General features: G+C 40.1%; 1 protein-coding gene across 10 annotated transcripts in view; it reads left to right on the top strand.

Moving 5' to 3' along the window:
* Positions 1–24,038, top strand: part of plekha7b (pleckstrin homology domain containing A7b) — a 74,782-nt gene that overhangs the window by 14,686 nt on the left and 36,058 nt on the right. For 9 of the 10 annotated variants that reach the window (XM_085454726.1, XM_085454776.1, XM_085454709.1 and 6 more), the window contains exon 4: positions 22,160–22,243. In XM_085454726.1, the coding sequence (XP_085310852.1) occupies positions 22,160–22,243 (84 nt within the window). Of the gene's footprint in view, positions 1–2,681; positions 3,064–22,159; positions 22,244–24,038 lie in introns of those variants that run through there. The other variant, XM_085454748.1, reaches the window with a different exon arrangement.

The following is a 24,038-nucleotide window of genomic DNA, read 5'->3' as shown; positions in this document are numbered from 1 at the left end:
GGTGAATATTACTTATGTATTCTGTATTGGACGGTTTCATTTAGAATGAGAAATCTGCATAGTAGTTAATTTATTACAGACAGTGGCAGACTTAATGTTGGGGAGCAGTGGAGTGTTTACGGAACTTTAGAAATCACATCATCAGATGCGCCTCAGCAGACTGATCTTAGCAATGTGATGATGGTGTGTTGGTGAGCCACCCACAGATGTATGTATATGTGTACATTCATTATCCCCCCCACCCCTCTGTAAAGCTTGCCGCGTTTGCCTGCATCTCTACAGCTGCCCAACATAACAGAAAGTTAAAGTGAATGTAGAGGAGAGACAGAGATAATAAGCATTTAGCAAAAGATATGGCTAAATGCTACGCTAACAATCAGGGACCAGATCAGTCAAAAGCAGTAACTTAACAAGTGCACTTACCCCATTTCTACAGTTGTCGAATGAGCGACAGTCATTTTAAAGTTTGAATGAACGCTGTGTCTGTTTATAAGGTGTGGGCTTATTTTTGTGTGTATCTGGCCTCGTATGCTTGATGTGCTATGTTTGATATCAGTCCTGCTGAGGGTGTACAAGTAGCCATTTGTCACTTCATACCTAGTAGTGCTGACAACAGCCATTATATTTATAGGAAGAAGAAGCTGTTTTACATCTGATATGATTTGTATGTTGGCGTTAGTCCATGCAATTAAATTAATTACCTTCAAAACTGTGCAGTGCGATACATGAATATGTTGAAAGAGGCGGCTAGGACACAATTCAGATGGTGTTTGGTGGTGGTCGGACCCAGATATCTGACAGACTGGTATTATCGCCACAGTGTTGAAGTCTTTACTTGCAGCGCCATGCCTCTGACTCCTGTGGTATGATAATGAGATGTGAAGCAGTGTGGAGATGGATGAGAAAGAGCAGCAGAGGGTGAAACTAAGGGAATGAGAGCAGCAGGGGCAGGACACATCGACTACATGTTCATGTGTGTACTTGTGTGCTCAGGTGCCATCAGATTAATTTTCACTTAAAGCCTAACTGCTTTAATAGCTAATTGAAGGTATTTGTAGCATGACATAGTCGTCAGTCTCTTTGGTTTATAGTCTTCACTTTCTCATGTTATCTGATGTCTCCGCTATGCAAAATGTTCCCCTTTTGTCTTTTCTTGGTGTTTAAATTCATCATGTTGGACAGTATTGTCCTGTTGTGCATATGCAGAAGGACTGAGGTAATGTTTGCAAAAGAAAAACATCATTAGAAGATCATTTGTAGAGACTGGTAACATGGGAATATAGAGAGTATAAACTGTAGTCATCGCCTTTTCATGTAATAAACTTTTCCATCATACTATCTGGCAGAATAAGCACTTACAACATAGTATATTTCTAGTACTTACTTCAGCTCAGTTCAGTTTTAATATTATAGGCTTATAAATCACAACAAAAGTAATCAAGTGCTCTTCATATTGTAAGAATTTCAAGTATTCCAAATTTAGCAATCAAATGATTGGGAGGGGCAGCCATCTGTTTTAAGCCAGTGGAAAGACAAGATCATAAAGTGATGACGAACAACAAACAGGGAAACACATGTGACATGCAGCAGTAGTACGGGGGAGTAAAAGTGAGAGGAAAAAGAGGAGCGGTGCTCAGTACATCATGGTAGAACCTCCATCTGCTTGAGCCTATTGCAGCATAACTAAGAGTTTAGAAAAAAGGAAAAAACAAACAAAGCCTAATCTTAAAAGTACAAAAGGAGGGGGAGGTGGGGTCTGCCTGCCAAACCCAAACTGAGAGCTTGTCCCACACGAGAGCGGCCTGATATCTGGATGCTTTAGCTCTCAGTGTACTTGCTAAAACACTTACTTTAATATTTTTGGATATTTAAGATAGATTTATTTTAGTACTCTAAAAGAACAGCTTTGCATGTTTCACAGTCGTAAACAATCCTTTTCTATCGTATACTGTCCGCTGGTGCAGCCCCTTTTATTATCCTTTCTAAAACAAGTGCCTTTAAGGTTTGGTTCTGTGCACCTGGAATGATTTTATTAAGGACATAGTGTCTCTGAAAGTAACAGATTCAAGAGTAGAAAAAACACTGTCTGAAATAAAGCATTTAGAGGAGTGTGGAGTCGGGGCCCTTGCACACTGACTGACTGCAGTTTTGAAACTTTGGCCATGTTTCATATGAGCAACCACGACTGAAACAATATCTGTTAGAGAAAGTAAGAAAGAGCATAATAGATCCCCCCTTTTAGAAGTGATAGGATGTGATCGTTCAGGACTTTGTATGTCAGGAGATGGATTTTAAAATCATTCCTGGATTTTACAGAGAGCCTGTGAAGTGAAGCTAATGTAGTTTTTCTCTGGTCCCAGTTAGTGCTCTCACTGCAGCATTTTGGATGCTGCTACCCATTCTCTCCCTTTTCCTCACCCCCTCATCTCTTTTTTTTTTAAATTCCTCATCCATCCATCCTTCCTTCCTTCCTCCTTAACTCCCCCCTTTTATGCTGTGTATTGGCTGCATGACTGCAGAGAGAATGGAGCAAAGCATCCAGTTCAGGGAAGTGCTCTGGCGACAGAGCTCTGCTGAGGAACGCATTTATTAGAAGAGAGAAGGAGGAGAGCTGAGGAAGAAAAGAGTACCGTTAATGGGAGGGAAAGAGGGAAGAGATTATGATTATATTGTTATGGCTTATTCTTTGTACCTGTGGTGTTAGTTTGTGCTTTGGGACCTCTTAAAAGACTTATTGGTGAGGTTGATTGGCCTCGATAATACCAATCACACGGGTGTCACTCAGAAACCCGGGACACTTCGGTGATTGCATATATTTTTAGTTTCACCTAAGCAGCAAAGGCGGGAAGGAGGATGTTTTGAATGAACTGACGCCACGGGGCTCAGCAGAGGACGTCAGCAACAGCGGCACTACCAGCTGAGAGAAGTACACACACACAGGCACCACTGAGACGAGCACAGCACAGCAAATCACAGACCTGCAGCTAACATGCTGGGCCAGCCAGGACAATCAACCTCACACGTCTCCTACAAGAGGCAGCCAGTGTATGGGGCGACTCACAGGTGTGTATCCCAGCCCCTCTCTTAGCACATATATGGGACTGTATTGCTGCATAGCTTGTCGGGAGCTGTGTGTGTGTGTGTGTGTGTGTGTGTGCTAAGGCTTTCCAGCAGGCAGGAAATAAAATGCTTTAGATTGCATGTTGTTAAGTGTTTGTACAAAGTCTACATGCAGGCAGGCAGATTTCAGAGGCATGCTGAAAAGTGTCCGCTATCTCTTTTTGCTGCCAACAAGGCATCTGGCTTTTTATGCCTGTATAAACCTACTGATTGCTTTTGGAGGGTGTGTGTACCTGTGCGAACTGGATCAGTCTTTACGGGGGTGAAGAGACAGAGAGGGAAAAGAAAGAGAGGGAGAGAGAGAGAGAGAGAGAGAGAGAGAGGGAGATGCTCACTGCAGTGCTTCATGATCACAGGTCACTGATTGCTGTGTTGATGTCAGCAGAACTGTGATCCCTTGGGCTTGTATACTTTAATGTAGATCTCTCTATAGGCTAGACTATTGCAGGGGTTTAATGCAGTCCTAAGTTCAGAGTGAGCCAGACTTGTAAAAGAATGTAGTTTACATGGGAGTGCGTGTTTATTCTTAGTGCACTTGCTGTTTGTTAGGACCCTTTACATATGCAGACAAACAGCACACCTGCTGTATGTTACATGTTTCTTACACACCTCAAATCCTATATGTTACACTCTATAAACTACATGCAGTGGGCGCTGTTGCCTTAAATAAAAGACTAAATTGTTACATTAGTATAATTGTTCAAAATGGATCATATATGTAATTGATACAGCAGCATATAGTATGCATGCTGCTGTAGACAGACAGCTTTACATTAACACAGTTCGAAGCCCAGTGTATGAAAAGCCAAAGAGCAGCTTGAAGCCGGCAATTTTGAAGCTGCTCTTTGGTTTATTGGTGTGGTTAATGCCACTTTTAAATGGGATGTGACATGGAAACCATCCATTTATTGATCTGCACAAACTACATCAAGCTTATTGCCATTCTGTCAGGGTCTTTATGTTAGCTGAAGCGATAAGGTTACTTAGCCTGTTTGTCATTCCTACATATGCTTCTGCATCGGCCAGATCCCCCGCAGTGCTCTCTGCCACAGAGGCAGTAAGCACCACACTGCAAAATTTCTTCTAAGATCAGCAAATAGCAGAGCGTGAAGGCTTGGATCATCTTTGAATCAATAGTCTTTTAATTGCAGTATGCTACATTAACAGCACAGCACATGTTGAAATAACATTAATGAGACTGGTGAGTTTTTTCCAGTCCTGTGCGGTTGTCTGGTTTTAATGGATTAGCTAATGCTCACCTTCTAGTGTTGAACATCTGACTCAATGTTTAGTTCACCAAAACAGTCCCCAGTCACACCCAGCACAGCTCATCCTTCCTGCTTCAGTCCTCGGCCACAGAGTGGAATGTAGCCAAAAGCCATAGTGCTTCATTTGTATGCTTATCTGACATAGAGGTCATGTCTTTGATTGAATGGCTGGAGCACTTCAGGCTGAAAAATGAAACACCAAAAATAGGTGCAGTGGATAGAATACCTTTGAATACAGGGGACAGACCCCGCCCCACTGCACATTTCCAGGGACACTTACTATTTCTAAGAATAGACTATAATGGTGATACTTAACAGAAGGTTAAAGCATTTGAAAAGGGAGGGTCTTCTCAGTGTATTAAGATCGTGACCTTTTTAAATCCCCCAAACTGTTATTTAGTTGAGCCGCTGTGAGTGGGATAGAGATTCCAGGGAAGAGACTGTTCTAGTAAAATCTCCATCCTGCTGGCTGGTAAGAGTTTTTCGAGCAGTGCACCAGATGTGGCCTACCTTCCCTGCCTTAATAAACCCACTAAGTCACAGCAAGCTTTCCTCACACACAGGATACAGAGGGCTAAAAATAGCCTTCATTTACCCTCTGCCAGCCAAGTGGACCCTCACCTAATTAATTTAATCCATCAGTTTAATTTCCATGTTGAACTGTGATAGCATGCATGCTTTGGCAGTCAACAGAGAGAGATGCAATGTGTTATTACATGTTTTTTGTGAAAGAAAATGGGTAACAAAATTTGCTAACAAATAATAATTCTAAACATTTGATCAATGTGTTTGATCAACAATCATGTGGTCTAGTGATGAAGGATTTAATGTCATGACTGTGCTCCTCTGGTCTCAGTAAGGGAATACCAGGAAAAAAAATAGCTATGTGTGCAGCAGACATGAAGCCTGGACAAATTCTAGTTGATGTTGTGTGGTTTCTGGACTGCAGGGGCCTTTGTGTGTGGTGCCTGGGTGTTGTTCATTGCCACAGAGCACTGCAGTCGTGGAGTAGCCGCTTTTTGTCTTAACCCCGTGTATCACTGTAATATAACTCCCCAGTGGGAGTGTGTTCATTGGCTGCCTGTACTCTGGGCTGTGTGTCTTCTCAGATTCTGTAATGAGAACTGCAGGAGAGATTTCTCTAAGCCTCAGGCAATCTGGGCACAGGTAGCTCCCAGCACACAGACACCCTCACACAGAAAGAGCCGACTCAGTCCCGCGAAGGAAAGAATGTGACGGAAGAAAGCATTCGCCATCCTTGATGAGATTTCAGAAATGTCTTCGTTATTTTAGATACACTGTACACATTCAATGGTAAAGATAAGCGTGTGGTTTAGAAAAAAGAAAGTGCTGTGCTTTACAAACTTGGATGCCCTCAGGCCTTGGATTCTTACCAACATAATCACTTTTTGAAAACTGTCACTAAATGTAAATGAAGTGAAGACATTTACAATAAATACATTTCATCGGGATGATTTCATATATCTGTGTGTGTGTGTGTGTGTGTGTGTGTGTGTGTGTGTGTGTGTGTGTGTGTGTGTGTGTGTGTGTGTGCTGGTTAGGGTTAAGTAGAGGGTATTTAGTGGCTGGATGATATAATAAAGTCTCTGACACAATTGTGTAAAGGATTTAGACATGTTTCACAGCATGAGGGTTAGCTGAATCCGATTGTTAGAGAATCCAGTGGCTGTTTATCTGCTTCTCTGCTTTTGGACAAAAGCACTGGCAAGTGATATGGCTTTCATGAAATGTGGAAAACGGGGATTACCCTGGTTCAGATAAAGTAAGCCTTAAGGCTACAATAAGATACAGCTACATCTGCTTTGTTTCACTACATTGCAAAGAGCATATGGTGAACTGAAGGCACAGGAGAACATATATATATATATATATATATATATATATATATATATATATATATATATATATATATGTGTGTGTGTATATATGTGTGTGTATATATATATATATATATATATATATATATATATATATATATATCTCCCTGAACTGATATTGTTACACTATAGTAGTTATATCACTATTAAGTGGTCTCCTCTGTCAGCTATTAGATAGCTATTACCCTATTCAGTGGTAGCTTGAGTCTTTTGGATGTGTCATGTGCAGTTCAGTTAGATCTATCATCATACTACTAGATAGCGCATGTTACAAAGCTCTGTTGGCTACTAAGACATTTTATATGCACCTCTTAAGGCCTATGAGAGCCTCCAATACTGTCCTCTGTTTATCACAGGTTATAATAAAAGAGGAGCACCTTCTGAGCCTGCTAAAAGCTAGAGAGGGTGATATGCAGGGACTGATAACAATTGGAATTTTTTCTTCAATGCACTGATAGCATCTCTACCATTTAGTTTCAAATGAAGGAAGATTTGTTCCCCCTTGCATCAAAGTGGTAGTGAGACAAGAAACAGGGTATAAAGGGTTATGGAAGGTGTTTTACGCTCAGGGGGAATAAAGGAGGGCCGGTGTTTTGTGTAATGAGAAGGTTTTCTGCCAGCTCTTCTGAAGTAAAACATTCACCCAGAAGACAGAACAAACTGCTGTGTCAGTTTCAAGTCTGTGCAGTTTAGCCACAGTATCGCCACCTAATTTCCCACATTATTTATCTATCAGTTTAATACGGCGCTCACCAACTCTATTAATTACTGCAGTTTATTCTTATATTGTGTAGCCTGGCATACTGTAAATTGAATAGAAGAAATGTTGTTATTTGTGAAAAAGATTCAGATATAGTGTTTTTTTTATTTGAATATTTGCAAATTATGAACTGGAATTTTTGTATCTGATACATGGTGTCTTGCTCACAGTCTGTTTATCTGTTAGCTTTTTATTGATTCAGTTTTTGATGTTGTGGGATTATGGGGTTTAGAGATCAGAGAGATAATCTGTGCATGAACATATGCAGTTTGTCACTCTGTGTGTGCTCAGGGAAACGTGACAGATATTCTCGCTGTGTGACTCAGACACATTCATTCTGCACATCCATCATTTGGTACTGTTCAAAACTGGGTGCAGACAGGTCGAAGACAGAAAAATGCTCGGAATAAACCTCATAAATGATAACTGCTGCTGCATGGGGCTAGCACTGAGGTAGGCCGTGCCTGCATTTTAAGACACATATTTTTAAGATTTGCATTTTTAGGCCACATATTCTTACTTACTTGGTGATGCTAGTCCAGATAACTCTGATGCACACAGTGGTGACGAGCCACATTTTGGTTTGTGCTTTTGTTCACCAGTTTTCACTTTTTCAGGAACTCTTCATCTGTCTTTTTATAAATCTTTTCATGGCTGTTGTATGCAATTGATTCTCTTATTCTGAAGAAAGAGCAGTCATCTCTCACTGTCACCTGAAGAAGTGAAGACAAGCTGGGTTACTGAAGATTCTGTAAAGGTTTACTGGCAGCATAAGAAAGCATTACACATTAGAGGTGGGAATCATCAGACAACCCATGGTGTGATGTTATCACAATACTTCACTCACAATATGGTATTATTGCAATTCTTTTAACATTTTATGATACGCTGAGTATTGCAATAACATATAATGCGATTTGTCACCTATTTTCGATTGCTCATTATGTCCGCAAATATAAATGTAGTCAGTATCTGTATTATCCAATAAGATAAAGTTGTCTTTGTTTTTTTTTCCTGCAAAATGAGATTGACAAACATACCAACACTGTCACTAAAATCTGCAATTTATGTTGCTTTGAGACAGAGTCAGTCTGCTATCAGTCTGCAATTTAATGGTGTCAAGTTGGCAATTAAGTGCAATCTGTTTCTGATAATCAACTGCGATAAGTCATAAAAATCACATATTTGTTGCTGTCTACTTAATCAGAAAATCACATTTAACAGAAATTTCCATTTAACTGTTACATTTGCATTCAGCAACCATCCTATTCTAAATATAACCAGAATACAAGTAGTTTGCAGCCAGCTGAGTTGAGTCCCCTCGAGTTGTGCTCAGTGACAAAGGCTCATTCACACTGATGGCAATGTGCTGGCAATCTGTCTGCATTTATAAATTAGGCAGTAATTATTTGCTAATCTTTGACAATCTCTCTGAGATGGATTGTAGTCAGTCCAAGTCAGACTGCAACTTTTTGCTGGATGTCCTGGGCAATCATCAGTATTAAAAAAACAAAACAAAAATAAAACAATAAATCAATGCAATCACCGTGCAGCCACTGATTTTTTGTCCTAGTTTTCCTCGTGTGACTGAGCCATTAGCTTGCTCTGAATTAGGAAGCAGCTTTGTCAAGCTAAGTATGTCCAGTGTTGGATGTTTTTTTTGGTTGAGCTGATTTAATGTAAGTAAAGATGATTGTGCATGCGATGAGCGCTCTTGTTCATAGCATTCCCCGAGTATATTCATTTATTTCATGAAATATCGATATTTGGTGTTGCTGAATCGATTGCCATGTAAATTCTATACTAGATATAATGCTGCATCCACCCCACCCCCACCCCCAACCATACAACACATCTGTGTACACATGGGAAGAGTGTTAAGAGGCTGTGCATGATGCACCACTGCAAAATCAGTTTTATGCTTACAGGGAAGATGCTGTGACAGCTCTGACACTTATTATGAATATCAATGACGAATGCAGTGGAGTGCAAGAAAGATGTACAGACGATTTCCACAGAATTCTCTCATCTCCTCTTTCATAATTTTGCTTTGGCACTGATTATAGAAAATGTTTAATCTGACGGGTTATTGGGAATAGTCTTTTTTTGTAAATTCCTTTATATGCATGTCACTGCTCAAAAACATTGCCCCACTATAAACACAGATCGTGTCATGTGATTGCATAGCCTTAGTTTTACAAAGGATGCCACAGCTATGCTTTATCATCTGGTTTGCTTGAAAAATGATAGTTTAAACAACCACCTTACTATGTTGTGCTGGATTCTGGGGTTTAATTTAGCTCACATGTTGCTATGTGCCAGATAAATAAACTGCAGATGAAGACTGTTGCTTATTGACAGACCTTTACTTTTAAAAATCTTTTATAGGTTGTTCCAGCCAGACTTTCCCCCTTAATCTCTCTCCTCAAGGATATGTTGCACAATTTATTTATCACCACTCCTGCCATCAAAGACGAATGTAAGGTACAAAGAGGGAAAATATTTCTTCAGTTACTCTAACTTTTCACAACTTTGTATGTTCTTCTCCAAGTCTCTGTTTCTTAAACTTTATCACATATAGTCAAAGGAGCTTGCAACGAAAAGCGTCTGGACTTCTTTAAGTTGCTTGAAGACGTTTCACCTCTCATCCGAGAAGCTTCTTCAGTTCTAAGGTCAAATGGTGGAGAGTCCCAGATATAAACCTAGTGGGAGTAACCCCCCACAGAGGGACAAAAGGACCCCCTGATGATCCTCTAATCGCCTGAGCCAAGGTGTGAAACTGGGTGTGGGTCCCAATCAGCCAGAGTTTCGGGTGTGTTCATTGTGAAACCTGGCCCCACCTTATCATGCGAATTCCTGAGGTCAGATGGCCCAGGATGTGAGTGGGCGTTAAGGCTTCTGGGAAGGGATCTCAAAACTGGATTATAGATGGCAGAGAGTTGGTGTCGTAAACCCCCGCCTCTGTTCAAAGATGGTCGCTCACAGTGGACATAGATGGCTTCTTTCACTCCTCTTTCAAACCATCTGTCCTCTCTGTCCAAAATGTGAACATTGGCATCCTCGAAAGATTGTCCTTTATCCTTAAGATGCAGATGGACTGCTGAGTCTTGTCCTGTGGAGGTGGCTCTTCTGTGTTGTGCCATGCGCTTGTGAAGTGGCTGTTTGGTCTCTCCAATGTAGAGGTCTGAGCATTCCTCGCTGCACTGTACAGCATACACCACATTGTTAAGTCTGTGTTTTGGCGTTTTGTCTTTCGGGTGAACCAGTTTTTGTCTGAGCGTGTTGCTGGGTCTGAAATACACTGGGATGTCATGCTTGGAGAAAACTCTCCTGAGTTTTTCTGATACACCGGCTACATAGGGGATGACAATGTTGTTGCGTCTGTCCTTCTTATCTTCCCTCGCTGGTGTCTGGTCTTCTTTTCTGTGCCTCTTTGCTGACTTTAAGAACGCCCATTTAGGATAGCCGCACGTTTTGAGTGCTTCCTTTACATGTGTGTGTTCCTTCTTTTTTCCTTCAGGCTTAGAGGGAACATGTTCTGCCCGGTGGTGTAGGGTCCTAATTACTCCAAGTTTGTGTTCCAAAGGGTGATGGGAGTCAAAGAGGAGGTACTGGTCCGTGTGTGTGGGCTTCCGGTAAACTTCGATGTTGAGTTTGCCGTTCTCTTCAATGTGCACAGCGCAGTCCAGGAAAGGCAAACAGTTGTCCTTTGTGTCTTCCCTGGTGAACTTGATGTTTTTATCCACAGCGTTAATGTGCGCAGTGAAGGATTCCACTTCTTGTGTCTTGATTTTGACCCAGGTGTCGTCCACATATCTGTACCAGTGGCTGGGTACTCTTCCTTTGAAAGAGCCAAGAGCCTTCCTTTCCACTTCCTCCATGTAAAGGTTGGCTACAATAGGTGACACGGGGGAGCCCATGGCACAGCCATGTTTTTGTCTGTAAAAGCCTTCGTTGTATTTGAAATATGTAGTGGTGAGGCAGAGGTCTAACAGTGTGCAGATCTGATCGGGTGTGAAGTTGGTCCTGTCCTCCAAGGAGCTGTCTTCTTGTAGTCGTTTTCTGACAGTCTCCACGGCCTCCATGGTGGGTATGCAAGTGAAGAGAGAGACTACATCAAAGGACACCATGGTTTCATCTGGATCCAGGGTAAGTTTCTGGACCTTGTCGGTGAAGTCGACAAACACAGACACAGACTTAACAATGTGGTGTATGCTGTACAGTGCAGCGAGGAATGCCCAGACCTCTACATTGGAGAGACCAAACAGCCACTTCACAAGCGCATGGCACAACACAGAAGAGCCACCTCCACAGGACAAGACTCAGCAGTCCATCTGCATCTTAAGGATAAAGGACAATCTTTTGAGGATGCCGGAGTTACTAATTCAGTTGTGTTGTGTGTTTTTACAGGAATTAGATGGGGGGGAAAGGGTGTTACAGGATATCACTGACCTGTGAAGTATTTTATCTTCTGTCTATTTGTTCTGCTTCCAGAATGACGCATTGCTGCTTTTATGTACTGCCTTGTTTTAGTTCATAAGTTACCCAGATGGGAGGCTATGGGTAGGGACAATAGAAGGAAGAGAGCAGAAGGAATGGGGGAGCTAACATCTTTTTATCTCTTCTGATTCATTGTTATATTTCACAGGCTCATGCTCTTTAATATATTTTATTCTGCTGACAGTGCCATGATCACTTTGCTAGTTAAGCCTCCTACACATGGGTGAGAAGGGGGAGATTCAAGGGTGAGTCAGACAAATTCAAATGAGTCATAACGTAAGAAGGCGCAATAAAAGTTTAATGAGTTTAACCATTATCGCACTATGAAAGTGTCAAAATTGGTGACTTTTGGTAAAATTGATCTGACTGTTGGATCTTGGTGGTATGTTTAGCTTTGGAGTCAGCACAGCTAACGGCCCTGTGTTTATCTTCTGCCCAAAGATTTTCAGCTTTAGCTTTCCTGCACACTTCACATCCCCTTCTGTCCTACATTGCACAGCTAAGCGTTTAGCTGTGTTTGGCTTTGTGATGCGGGTTGGGCTCTGTATTTAGCTGCTGAGCCTGAGGCTCAGTATGTAAAACAGAAGCATATGCTCTAGTTCAGTGTTCCTTAGCCACAGGGGAAATCAGGTTATCAAAGAAAGAAATCGATCTTCTTTGTCATTTTATATTTCACGCTTAAGATTTGTTTTAATTATTTTGACTGTTTTTGCTTGATTTTGTTTTATATGCAAGTGAGCTCCCAGTTTGGATTTAGGACACAGACTCACTCTACTTTTAAGATTATGCTTAAAACTTTACTTTTTCGTAAAGCTTATAGTCTTGTTGAATTAGACTTAGGCTTTCGGTGGGGGGGATTACACACTGAGCATTTCTTTTTCGCTCCCTGTGAAAAACTACTATATTTAATCATTAGCAATTATTAAACTTGGGCTCTCTATTATAGTTTACCTCTTGTCCTGTCTCTCTTTGCTCTCACTCTCAACTGGTCATGGCAGCTGGCTGCCCCTCCCTGAGCCTGGTTATGCCAGCAGTTTCTTCCTGTTAAAAACACGTTTTTCCTTTCCAATGTTGCCAAGTGGGGATTATGGGATAATTTTGGTTTCTTTTTAATATTGTTGTGCATTGAGGCTACTGCTCTTGTACATAAAAATGTAATTGAACTGAACTGAAGCACTCCACTTCAGAATGACCTAGAATACAGTACCTTCCTGTCTGTCTCAGTAAGGAAGGAGTTAAGTCTGTGTTGGCACATAAGCCTTTTTTAGGCATGGGGTACATAATATTGCTGCCTTCATCTCTTACAACAAGGGCATCCTGTCATGCAGAAATAGTTCACTTTGATGTTAATGTTCTCATGGCTTCATTCAGAGTTTCACACAACTCTGACATTTAAATCCATCATACAGATCAAACAAATGATCAGACTGTATGATTGTAAAGTGAAGAACACAGTGTCCTTTGTGGTTAGCTCCTGATCAGGTCTGTTTCAATGTGGCAAATAATTTATTATAATCAGTAATTAAGTTGCAACTTCACACACTTCGCTGTGATGCTCTTTTGCTCTGGAAATGTGGAAAAAAAAGAAGTCTTTGTATTTTGTACAGATTTACTTTACAATAATTATTATTATTATTATTAAAAGAGAAGAGGGAACATTCATCATTTCATTAACTCTTGCCCCATCATAGGGCAAGTTTGATACTTCCTCAAATTTGGCACGAGATTAGTTGGAAAGTATGAGACCGTGTGAGCAAGCGAGGTGGAAAGTGGCAGACTCATGCCATTTAAAAAAATGTAAATGTTACTAGATTCAATCAGAAAGGTTCATATGCCCTCAGATTAATAGAAAGGAGTACATGTCTAAAAGGGGCAACATTCATCCTGCTGTGTTAGTTGACATTAGTTAGCATGCTCCAGTTCATGGAGCATGAAACAGCATTTGCATTTAAGAGACACCGTGTCCAGGATCTCCTTGATCAGGACTGGCTAGCTCATCAAGGAGCCCTAATTCCTGATTTGGAATCATTTGCTTGGAACCTGAAATCAGTCTGCTTAGCTGAGTAGCGTGCATCTCTGCCGGATGCTTTCTGTGCATCATTGAAGCAAAATATTCTGTTCTGTGATAAAAAAAAACAAAACATGTTGATAGACATTAAAAAGCTTTGGGATATTTGAGACCTTGACTTTTTATCGTTTAAAATATGCAAGGTGATAGAAATAGATGGAAATACATGAAAAACCCAGGCTTGGAACCTGGGCCCTTGAAATAGCCATCTGGCTCAACCTCATGAGCTATAACAGTGCCATCATTTTCTGGTATATGCTACTTCAGAAAGAAGAAATAAATAAAATATAAATAAAATAAGAAATAAAGTTCTGTATGATAGCATCAGAAAACTCGTGTTTGTTTATTTTTCTTACAAACTGATCTTTTTTTAGCTTATTTCTATGTCATATTTCCCCCAGGTTTTCCTTGTATAGTGGCTGGATGCCTCAATTGTGCTGCCTAACGCACACTTTGTGAACCACTGGCCTAAAGGGAAGAGGAAACGAAGCTAAAACAGCCTGTTTCAGATAGTGGATGAACTCAGGGTTAGTCAAGTAGAGCCCAACAATAAGAAAATGGAGCTGGAAATGAGCACGATATGTTCTCCTTTATGTATGCACTTCACACTTTACAAGGATGTTGTGAAGTAGACTTCATCCCGTTAAGGTTACAAGAACGCCATTTAACATTACTTTCTATTACTCGAAGAAATGTGACAATTCTTATTAGCAAAGATTGAAGACGTCAAATAAATGTGATTTGTCATTGGTCTTGGCCATCAATATTCGTCAAGTAACGTGTGGATAAATCTGTGGTATTAAATATTGACCCAAAAAGCTGCAGGGACCTGCCATTGATTTTTTTTTTCTGAGTAATGCTCACTTCAGAAGACTTCCCAACTTTTTCTTTGTCACAGCATATCTCTATTATTGATCCCTGGAATAAGCTTTTAAAAGCCATTTTATTGTCATGTTTTGGGGCATTATACTAACACAGTGTCTTTGATGAATTACTACTTATCACCCTTTATAAATATTTATCAGCCAGCTAAAACTAATGCCAGTGGAAAAGAGGAGGCAGTGCCCAAAGCCTTATCTGCCCTGCCAGTTGCTGGCATATTTGGAATTTATAACAATCTTCAACAAATAAATAACAGGAGTTAATGTTTTTTTTAATAGTAAATATAAGAGATCAGAATCTCAACAGCCACATCTACTTTTGTCAATTTTTAAAATCAGGTTTCCATGCATTTGTTATTATTGGTCCAACTCAAGTCTCTCTTACATTCACTGTAAAACAATTAGCTGTTGCCAGACTTGTTTTGCAACAGCATGACCAAAGGACAATTGTGACTCCAATGAAATGTGCTGCGTCAGAACTGCACATGCTTTGAATGTTAATAAGACAACACTTCTTTCATTTACTGCCAACCCTTTTGTTTGACTGATGTTCAGACACTGGCAAGTCTGTGCACCTGTTTTTGAGCCACATTGGGCCCGTTTGAGCCTGTCTTTGTCCAGTGCTACTTGAATAGTGTTTTTTTTTTCTTTTCTGGATGACTGTGCTCCATTAAGTAAAGCTTGGACCAAGATTTTCCTATTTCATTTATTCCATCTTAGAGACACAGCTGTCCTTCAGCTGCAATCATTGTGTCATGCTACCAGTTCAGCTTGGTGTTGCTGCTGTTGAAGACAATGTAGTTGATGATGAATGAGTGCAGTGATGGGGAAAATCCAGTTATTCAGTGTGAAGCTCGTATCCCTCATTTCCATACTGAACTGCAGTTGAATCTCCCGATAGCTTTTTGGGAGAGACTGCCCAGATAATTCTTCCACAAATGTCAGGGAAATGATGCTGAGCGAGGCTGCTGCAGTCCTCTTCTATGAAACTGATAACGCTCAGTCAACATTCAGAAATCCTGCTGCTGAATGCTTATCTCCTTAATGGCTCCCTGTGCACAAACCACTATTATTAAGGCTTAATTATTTTTGCCTCCTATGCTATGGGGTGTTTTCTGGAGGTCCACGATATCTCCCTTATGATGTAATGTCCCGTCGCACTCTGTAACACGCTCTCGTTGCATGGGTGGGGTATTACACGCATAGACATGAGTATTATTACAGACTTCGTTAACAGCTTGTGGCACCTCATTTGGCTTGTCATGTGTGCATATCTCCAGCACATCTTTGATTTGCTTTTATCTCATTCTTTTGAAGCTGCACACTAACATGATACTGTACATTCATTACCGCTAATTGCACTGGTCTGGAAATTAAATCAGCAGCCCAGCTCAATTAAATGATTGCTGTTATCTTGTGATTCATTTCACAACATTGATTTGTAGTTTTTATTTCTCTCAGAGGTCAAATGCAGCAGATGATTTATGTAAGCACACTGGTTCAAGAGACAGATTTCTGTGCAGCTGCTGTTGCTGTCAGTGCATCTTCTTGACTCAGTGGACGCCTTAACAACCACAAGACTTCCAGTGTTTCAGAGTTGTGTAAGACAGAAAAATTAGGCTGATACTATGTTTGTCCTACGGTACTCAAAGTCAACTATACAAGGCCCACGTAGTTCTCCACTGCACTCCACCTTCGCTATAAGGATGAGAATCACTGGTGAGTTTCTGTGGGCATCTATCTAATGTAGCTTACCAACAAAATCATGGAGGCACTCCCTTGTGGTGCTATTTGGTATTGCAACGGAAACATAAACTTTTATTACAAAGTTGTTTTGTAATTGCCAGCAGTTACTGTAAAATATAAAAAATATTACATTATACATATTTTGTTGACTGGACACAGAATGAGATGTTAGGATGGTTGCCAAGTAGACTACAAAAGTTACTACAAGTATAACAGGCCCTTAATACTTTCTGTTCTCGCCCTTGCAAGCGGCACCACACATCAAAAATAATATCTCATCAATTTTGTCTAAGCAGCATCACCTATTGTTCAGGGAATACTGCTCTGAGTGCTCACACCTTCAGTGTTGGTCATCACTATATCTGTGCATCACCATCAAACCTTCATACCCAAAGTACTTTTTATTTTTTATCAACAAGTTGTGGCAGCTGCACTAGTCTTCATTGTGTACTTTTTCCTGTGGCTGTTGCCCCCATCGGTTCTGCAGGAACTGAAGCCGTGGTACCCACCATACTAAAAACAAATAAATAAATAAATACCATCACATTTTCAGTATATTGTATAGATACAGTATAGTATGTAAAAGTATCTAAAAGTATGGGATTAGGAAGTCTATCTGTCAACTGGGCAAAAAACCCCACCCCAAACCAAACATGTTCACAAGTCACCCAATTCTAACTTATAGTTTGGCACATTTTTTTTAATGCCACTTGGTATTTGAATATTTATAGAATAATATACATCTGCCACTCAAATTTGCCAGATAACTCTTGGATTTGTTGTTCTGTTGATTCCAAATGGATCTGGGAAAAAATATGACTTTTCAAAATGTATCAAACCAGTTTGTCTTACAATTCATTTATAATTAATGAGTTAGTTCCATCATGTATACACTTTCTCATTGCTTCACTGAAAAGCAAACTGAAGTCTTTTTTTGTCACGGTTCTGGGTCTTTCTGACCCAGCTTTTTGAGTTCTTGTGTTTTTTTTATATTATGGTTTATGTTTTGAGTCCTTTGTTGTACTGTGTTTGTTGTTTCTTTAGGTTTCAGTTATGGTTATCATAGGTTTATTTCTTAGGTTTTGTAATATGGCTTCCCTGTGTTCCATGTTGCGTCTACTATGGCTTTCTGTACCATGTTTCAGGTTCCTATGTTCTGTCTCTCCAGTTGCTGTTAAGTTTACATGTCTAGAGTTCAGTCAGTGTGTTTCCTGTTTTACTTTGAAGGTCCGTGTCTCATGTCAGTGTTTCTAGTTTTGCTTCCCTTGTCTCGTCCAGCCTGATTACTCCCAGCTGTGCTCTCCTTCTGTGTCTCATTCCCTCGTTATCCCTCAGTATATTTAAGCCCTGTGTTTCTCTTTGTCAGTGTTGTAGTCTCCCTCATGGCTGTGTTTCCCTGTGTGTCAGTTTATCCATGTCCCAGTTTAGTTTTGTTATATTTTTTGTGCCATTCTGCAATAAAGCAGCTTTTTGAGTTTAATTCCTGCGTGGTGAGTTTTGCGTTTGGGTCCTTCTCCTGCCTGCACACAGCCGAAACATGACATTTTTACTAACTTCAACAATCCTTGGTTGTCTGTTGGATTTAATATATTCCATAGGCCTACAGTATGTTGGTACCACTTGGGTTACTGGATTACTTTTTAATTCCCTCTTAGCATAGATCAATACTGCTGTTAAACCAGCATCAAAAGGAGACACTCTGAGGTTTAACCCCAGTTTAAACACTCTAGTTTTTCTTGTGTTTTTTGTCATCATAGTTATTTTAACAGTCCCAGCTTAAAGCAGTTCACTGACTGCACAACAGATGTTTTCCAAAACTGATGTTGTTGCCGTGGTGGCTGTGAGCATGTTTAGCTGACTTCACGGCGTACAGTTTATTATATGAACTTTAAATGTGTAAACAACGGTTCTGAAAAAGTGTAAATAAAACAATAATGCAATCATGTGTAAATCTCATAAACCTAGATTTTATTCACAATAGAACAGGAAACATCTCATATGTTCGAACTGAGAAATTTTATTATAAGCAACCACACATGTAAAGAAGGCTGTAAAAGCTGAAGGAACATTTTTCAACTAACACTGTTTCCTCTGCACTAAAGAGAAGGAACCATCAGGTTTGGTATCAGCGCTCAGTTTAAAAGCCTGCATCTCTGATGGTAAAGGGGTTCACTGGTGCCTCTGAGATTGGCAGCATGCACATCTGGAAAGCCACCATCAATGCTAAAAGGTATATACAGGCTTTAGAAGACATGGTGCAGTTTAAACATTTGGGTTTCTTTTAGCTTGTGTTTTGAATTAAATATGGGTTGATGAGACTTGTATATTGCTGGTTTCTGTTTTTATTTACATTTTCCTTTCCAGTTCTTGAACTTGGAAATGGAAGAAACCATTAGTATGAAAGAACAGGAATAACCTGGCCAATCAAAGCTTGTGATCTGTGAGAAAATTGCTGTCAAGTTATTTTGGTGTCTCTACTTGCAGTGTTGTTACTTAGGGCATATCAGTAATGTATGAACCTGACAATGATTTACTAAAATAAATGAATAATGCATTTAAGAAATGATTAGGCGGCAACATCATGAAACTGGCAAAAACTCTGCCATGTCCAAAACAAAACAAAAAGACTGAATTGATGTCAAAGATAAATTATTCTCAGTTTAATAGCAGCCATAGGTATAGGGCTGCTGCATATATTTCCCTGAAAGAGATTTATGGAAGCAGAAAGCTCAATTCCAGGAAATAGGGAAAGAGAAACAGAGAGAGGAGCGAAGAGAAAATGGAAAGGGAGGAAGATCTGATAAGTAACTGAGGCATTCCCCTGATGGGAGGGAGATAGCTCTCTACCATCCACTCAGTAAGTGTGGGCTGAAACTCAGATAGCACGCTTAAGCAGGACAAAGTGGAGATGGAGAGCTCCCCCTTCAGCCTATATCCTGCTGGCTCCACTTTACTCTGCTCTTTGTGGATGTCAGCCTCTATGAAAGACCCTCTGCATCTTCCACCTGACACAGTGCCGAGAGGATAACCTGCCACCACGGCGAGTCCAGCGGCGTCATGATGATGCATGATCTCAAAACAGGTCAGACTGTTGCCATTATGTGTATTACATAGCAGTATATAGTGGTAGAGAGATATGTTCTCATAGTGGGAACAGTTTGCTTTTTCCCACTGGAGTTTGTTGTTCCTGAAAAAGTTCTATAAAGATTGTACAAGGAGTTTTCATTGTATTCTCGTAGTGTGATTAATTTCTTACAGAAAAACCAGAGTAGTTAGAAACCTCAAGGTGTTTCTGTTGGTGTGAGAGAGTATTAGGTGCTCCGTCCACAGCGCCTTGCCCTTGGTACCCTTCTGTCTGGACCTAACCCATGTATTGGACAGGGATTAGGCTGAGCGTCTTGTTTTGCTGCAAAATATTGCATAGCGTGCCAGGGCTGAATCCAGTTGTTGCAGCAAAGAGAGACAGAGCATGCTCATAGGAACTGAGTTGCAGTGCTGCTGTTTCTGCACAAATTTCTCAGGGAAGGTTTTTGGTTCTCATGAAAAAAAACCAGACTGTCATTTGGTGTTCAGAGTTTGGCAACTGTATATCAAACTCATTTCAGTTCATATAAAAAGCTCCATTTGATGGTGTAAGGGTGTTTGCATTTGGGCAAACTAAACCAGTATTTTTACTTACAGCCCCCTTTTTTGTGGCTCAGCTTAAACTGACACAATGAGACATGCCTTCTTGAAGTTCACTGCAAGGAGAAACATCAATCATTCTTTGCTTTATCTGGTAAAACTCTTGACCCGATGGTTTTGAATGCTGAAATATGCAAGCCTTGAACTCCTGTCAGGATAATATATACTGCATAGTTATCAGATGATGCGTCCCTCACTGCTGTATTGCAACATTTGACTTCATAGGAGACAGAAACAACTGCAGGATGACTGAAAACACTGTCATCTTTTTAAAGTTTTGTTTTGCTCTTTGTGTTGACTTACAAAACTCTTTTAAACAAATCGTGCAACTAAATGAAACCTTCGGTGCTTCCCCACTACATAATTTAGATGGCTGTTCGGTAGCTCACGTACAGGACGTTTATTCCCCCGTCCTTTAAAAAAAAAAAGCATCGTCACAAGCTTTCAAGGAAGCTAATTTTCTCCAAACAAATGGGCCCAGTGTGCTGCATTGTTGGTACATTAGCTGGGGATGCTTCAAATTCCGTGACAAATAGTTCAGAAGTAATGCGGCTAAAACAAAAGCCTCAAAGAATGCAGATTCCTAATTAACAGGGGAGCCTGGTGCAGTGCTGCTGCCTGTATGTGCCCAGTTCAGCTCAGCAAATTATGAGTGGTCAAATCTCTGCGTGTGCGAATGCATGGGTGTGCAAGTTTTTGTTTATCTATGGATATTTAAATGCTGAATTCAATGCAGGATACACGTGATCGTAAACATGCATTTTATATACCGTTTATACTTGAAGTCATGTTTTTACATCTGCAGAATTGGATTTTTTTTCCTGTGAACTTTGCTGAAATGTCGACTCATAAATCTTTCCAGCCTGCTCTGTTTGTTTCCTCCTCCCTTTGCTGCATGGTGATGCAGTGAAGAACCACTTTCTGTTTCTATCATTCTGCGTCTGTATGGTGCTGAAACTTAGCAGCTTTCCTTCAGAGCATTCACCCCCCTCCCCACCTCCCACTGCACTATAATCATTTATTTACTACTGGCACACTTTAAGTGAACATAGTGTAAACATTTTTTTTATCTCAGCAATGTGTTTATCCGTGCCTGTGTGAGTGCTTATGAAAGTGTTTAGCTTCTGCATAGCAGTATTTACCCTGTGAGCGCACAGTATTTTTCAGCTTCAGTGCTGTTAACGATGACAGTGACGATTAAAGGAAACAAAAGAGAGACAGTGAGAGAAGAATTTAATAAATCACTAGTAAAGAGTATCAACTTAAAAGGATTATTTGTTTGTTTAACCCATCATTGCTCCCAGCCTTTTTGTCTTTTGCTTGAATGAAACCATTTCTTTAAGTTGCCAGAGTCGAGACTTATATATGATAACAATATATCAAATGCAATGCAAATTGCTCACCGACATTTTTTTTGTAATATTCCAACATAAAATTGTTAAAAAAAATAAGGAAAAAGTTCAACGGAAAAGAGCGATAATGATAATGAGCAGTGGCAACCTGTCCTGGATAGGCAACAAGTGAGGTACTTTAGATAAATCCAGTGAATGAGTGAAACTAAAAATACCCCAATTATTAGTTTATAAGGATGGGCAATCAGACTTTAAAGCTTGTAAGAATGAAATCATCCATTGAGTAAACCTGCTGGAAACAGGTTTCAGGGCCTGCAGCGTGGCATTATATTTGTTTAGGCTTAGTTTGACACAGTTTGTTGAGTTTGTATTCAAGGAGGATTTGAAAAATATTTTTATTTTGGTGTAAAAAGTGATTATTACCATCATTGTTTAGTCACGTGTAATTATACAACAGACAACAAATAGAAACTTGTCGTGTCATGCTTTTCAGCCCTCTCGTCACCAGTAGCTGCTGTTTGCTATTCTTTCATGTGACAGTAACATGTGTTTATGCTCTAGTTAAAGCAATGAATGGCCCATCTAATTGAAATCAATAAAGCTTGGTGGGCTGGCTTACGGAGAATGCTGAGCCCTACACTCTGTGTAAAGCTATATGAGCCTTGGCTGGCTGCAGGGCTACTGAAGATTCTTTTTTTTGCTGTTGACTGAATCATCACTGTAAGCTTATGAACTTTATGTGATATTTTTACCCTCATCCAACAGACAGCTAGGAGTATAGAAACACAGGTGTGCAGGGAGTTGATCCAGAAGGAATATGATTAATGACTTGATACTCCTTTTCTTATTTCTCTTGGTGTTGTCTCTCCCTCTGTCCTGCAGCCACAACCTGAAGGCTACATCATTTCGGCATCCTGTGACTGGACAGATTTCCCCTGAAAACATAGATTACACACTACAAGACAGGTGAGCTGGCCTACCTTTTTTTAAGTGAATGATGTATATGACGCTCGCTTAAATATATAAGTTAGTTTACGAACCTGAGATGGGAGTCTTTAGTGTTACTCTCCTTGAAACATGCCACAGCAGGGGAGTGCGAGTGTCTATTCTCCACTAACAAGAAGATTAAAATTGGTTGATTTCCAGTTTGTTGTTTATTAGCAACATAACCAGCAGTCCTTGTCAGAACACAAAAGGATGGGCACTGTTGTATTTGAATAAACTGAATGCATTCATCACCATTACCATGGTATTTATAACACCATAATGGAATCTATGGCAATGACACAACACTCACATCTCGCTTTGATCATATTCATATCACGTCAGGAGCCATGAATCTGACTCATCAATCTGTTATGCTAACGCTGGCTGTATTATAACAGCGAGTTATTCCGGCCCACCTGGGCTGTTTCTCTCAATGCCGTTGACACCATAAAAGCAAGCTCCTGACTGTGTGCTCACTGAATTGTTGAGAACTGTTGATTGAAAGGAGGGATTTACTAGGCGGCAACATTACTATATTGTCATGGCACGATAGTCGGATTTATTTCCTTTTATGTCATTGTGTAAATCAAGCAAGGCATTAAAGCTACACAATTCAAGGCAGCAGGTGTCTGGTTGTATTTAAGCTGTCTGGTGTAAGATGATCGTGCATACCAAATATTCCACTATAACAGCACCATGGCGGGGCACAAGCATCTGTTAAAGCAATATAAAACTGATTAAAGTGATTCATATGCATCCTCCACTGTCATTCACTTCTTAAAACTCTCCATCATCCCTTGTTCAGTCCTGCTGAGACACGGATTTGTATACCATCAAAGGGGCTTTAACGCTATGGATGCCTCACTTGCATATTTTCAACAGTAACAAAATGCCACTTCTGATCTCTTTAAGCTCATAAAAGTAAGAATAACACCTGTTTTATGTCTGCTCTACAACAACATTACAAAGATGCCACGCAAGGGAAAACACAAGTTAAGAAAAGTCAGTCATAGCATATACACTAAGTGTACGGTAATTATTTTTATTACTATAAAAGACACTGACACAATTCATACATATGCCAGTCACTGTCTGTGTGAAGTGTTGAACTGAGCTGAGGGAAACATTGCACTCAAAGCAAAATGGATGCAGCACCACAGCTAAAATCAGTAAAAGGTAGAAAATAATAGTAAAGATAGTCTCGTACAAAAGTAATTTCAATTATATTTTACTTGCAAGGAGCCAGACTGTCATTCTACCTGTCATTTTTCAGAGGAATGTTTTTTGTTTTGTTGGTTAGTCACTTAACACTGACCTGTGAATGACTAACTCAAAGGATGAATCAGTGTTATGACAACTTTAAACGGTGTCTTTCTCAGGCTGTTGCACTTTTTTTTCTGTGTGTTTGTTGAATTTATGAAAAATGTCCAACAGTTTGAAGGCATAACGTTGTTTTTTTGCACCAACAAGGTGCTTAAAGATAAATTAGCCAAAAACTTGTCATATTTCTGCACAGTGTGGAGTGTGCCCTTACAAAAATCTGAGAAAACTGGACGAATAGAGGACAGAAGAAAAAGTGACAGCCCTACAAAACTATCTACAGCAGATGGGCAGTTCCCGAAGCCATTAGAAGTCCTTAAGGAACAGAACAAAAAAAACTGAGCAAAGATCAGATATATATGGCTCTTCCGCTGATCCATCTACTGTTCACTGAAGCACCATCGGTAATGGTCTCAGTGGAAGGGTAGCTGTCAAGAAGCCATTCTTAAGGAAG

This window comes from Copadichromis virginalis, linkage group LG1, assembly GCF_057382275.1.
Source record: "Copadichromis virginalis isolate Kocher_CV1m ecotype Utaka linkage group LG1, C_Virginalis_male_GT1.1, whole genome shotgun sequence".
Classification (NCBI taxonomy): domain Eukaryota; kingdom Metazoa; phylum Chordata; class Actinopteri; order Cichliformes; family Cichlidae; genus Copadichromis; species Copadichromis virginalis.
The sequence above is the reverse complement of the archived record's forward strand: the minus strand, read 5'-3'. Positions and strand labels throughout refer to the sequence as shown.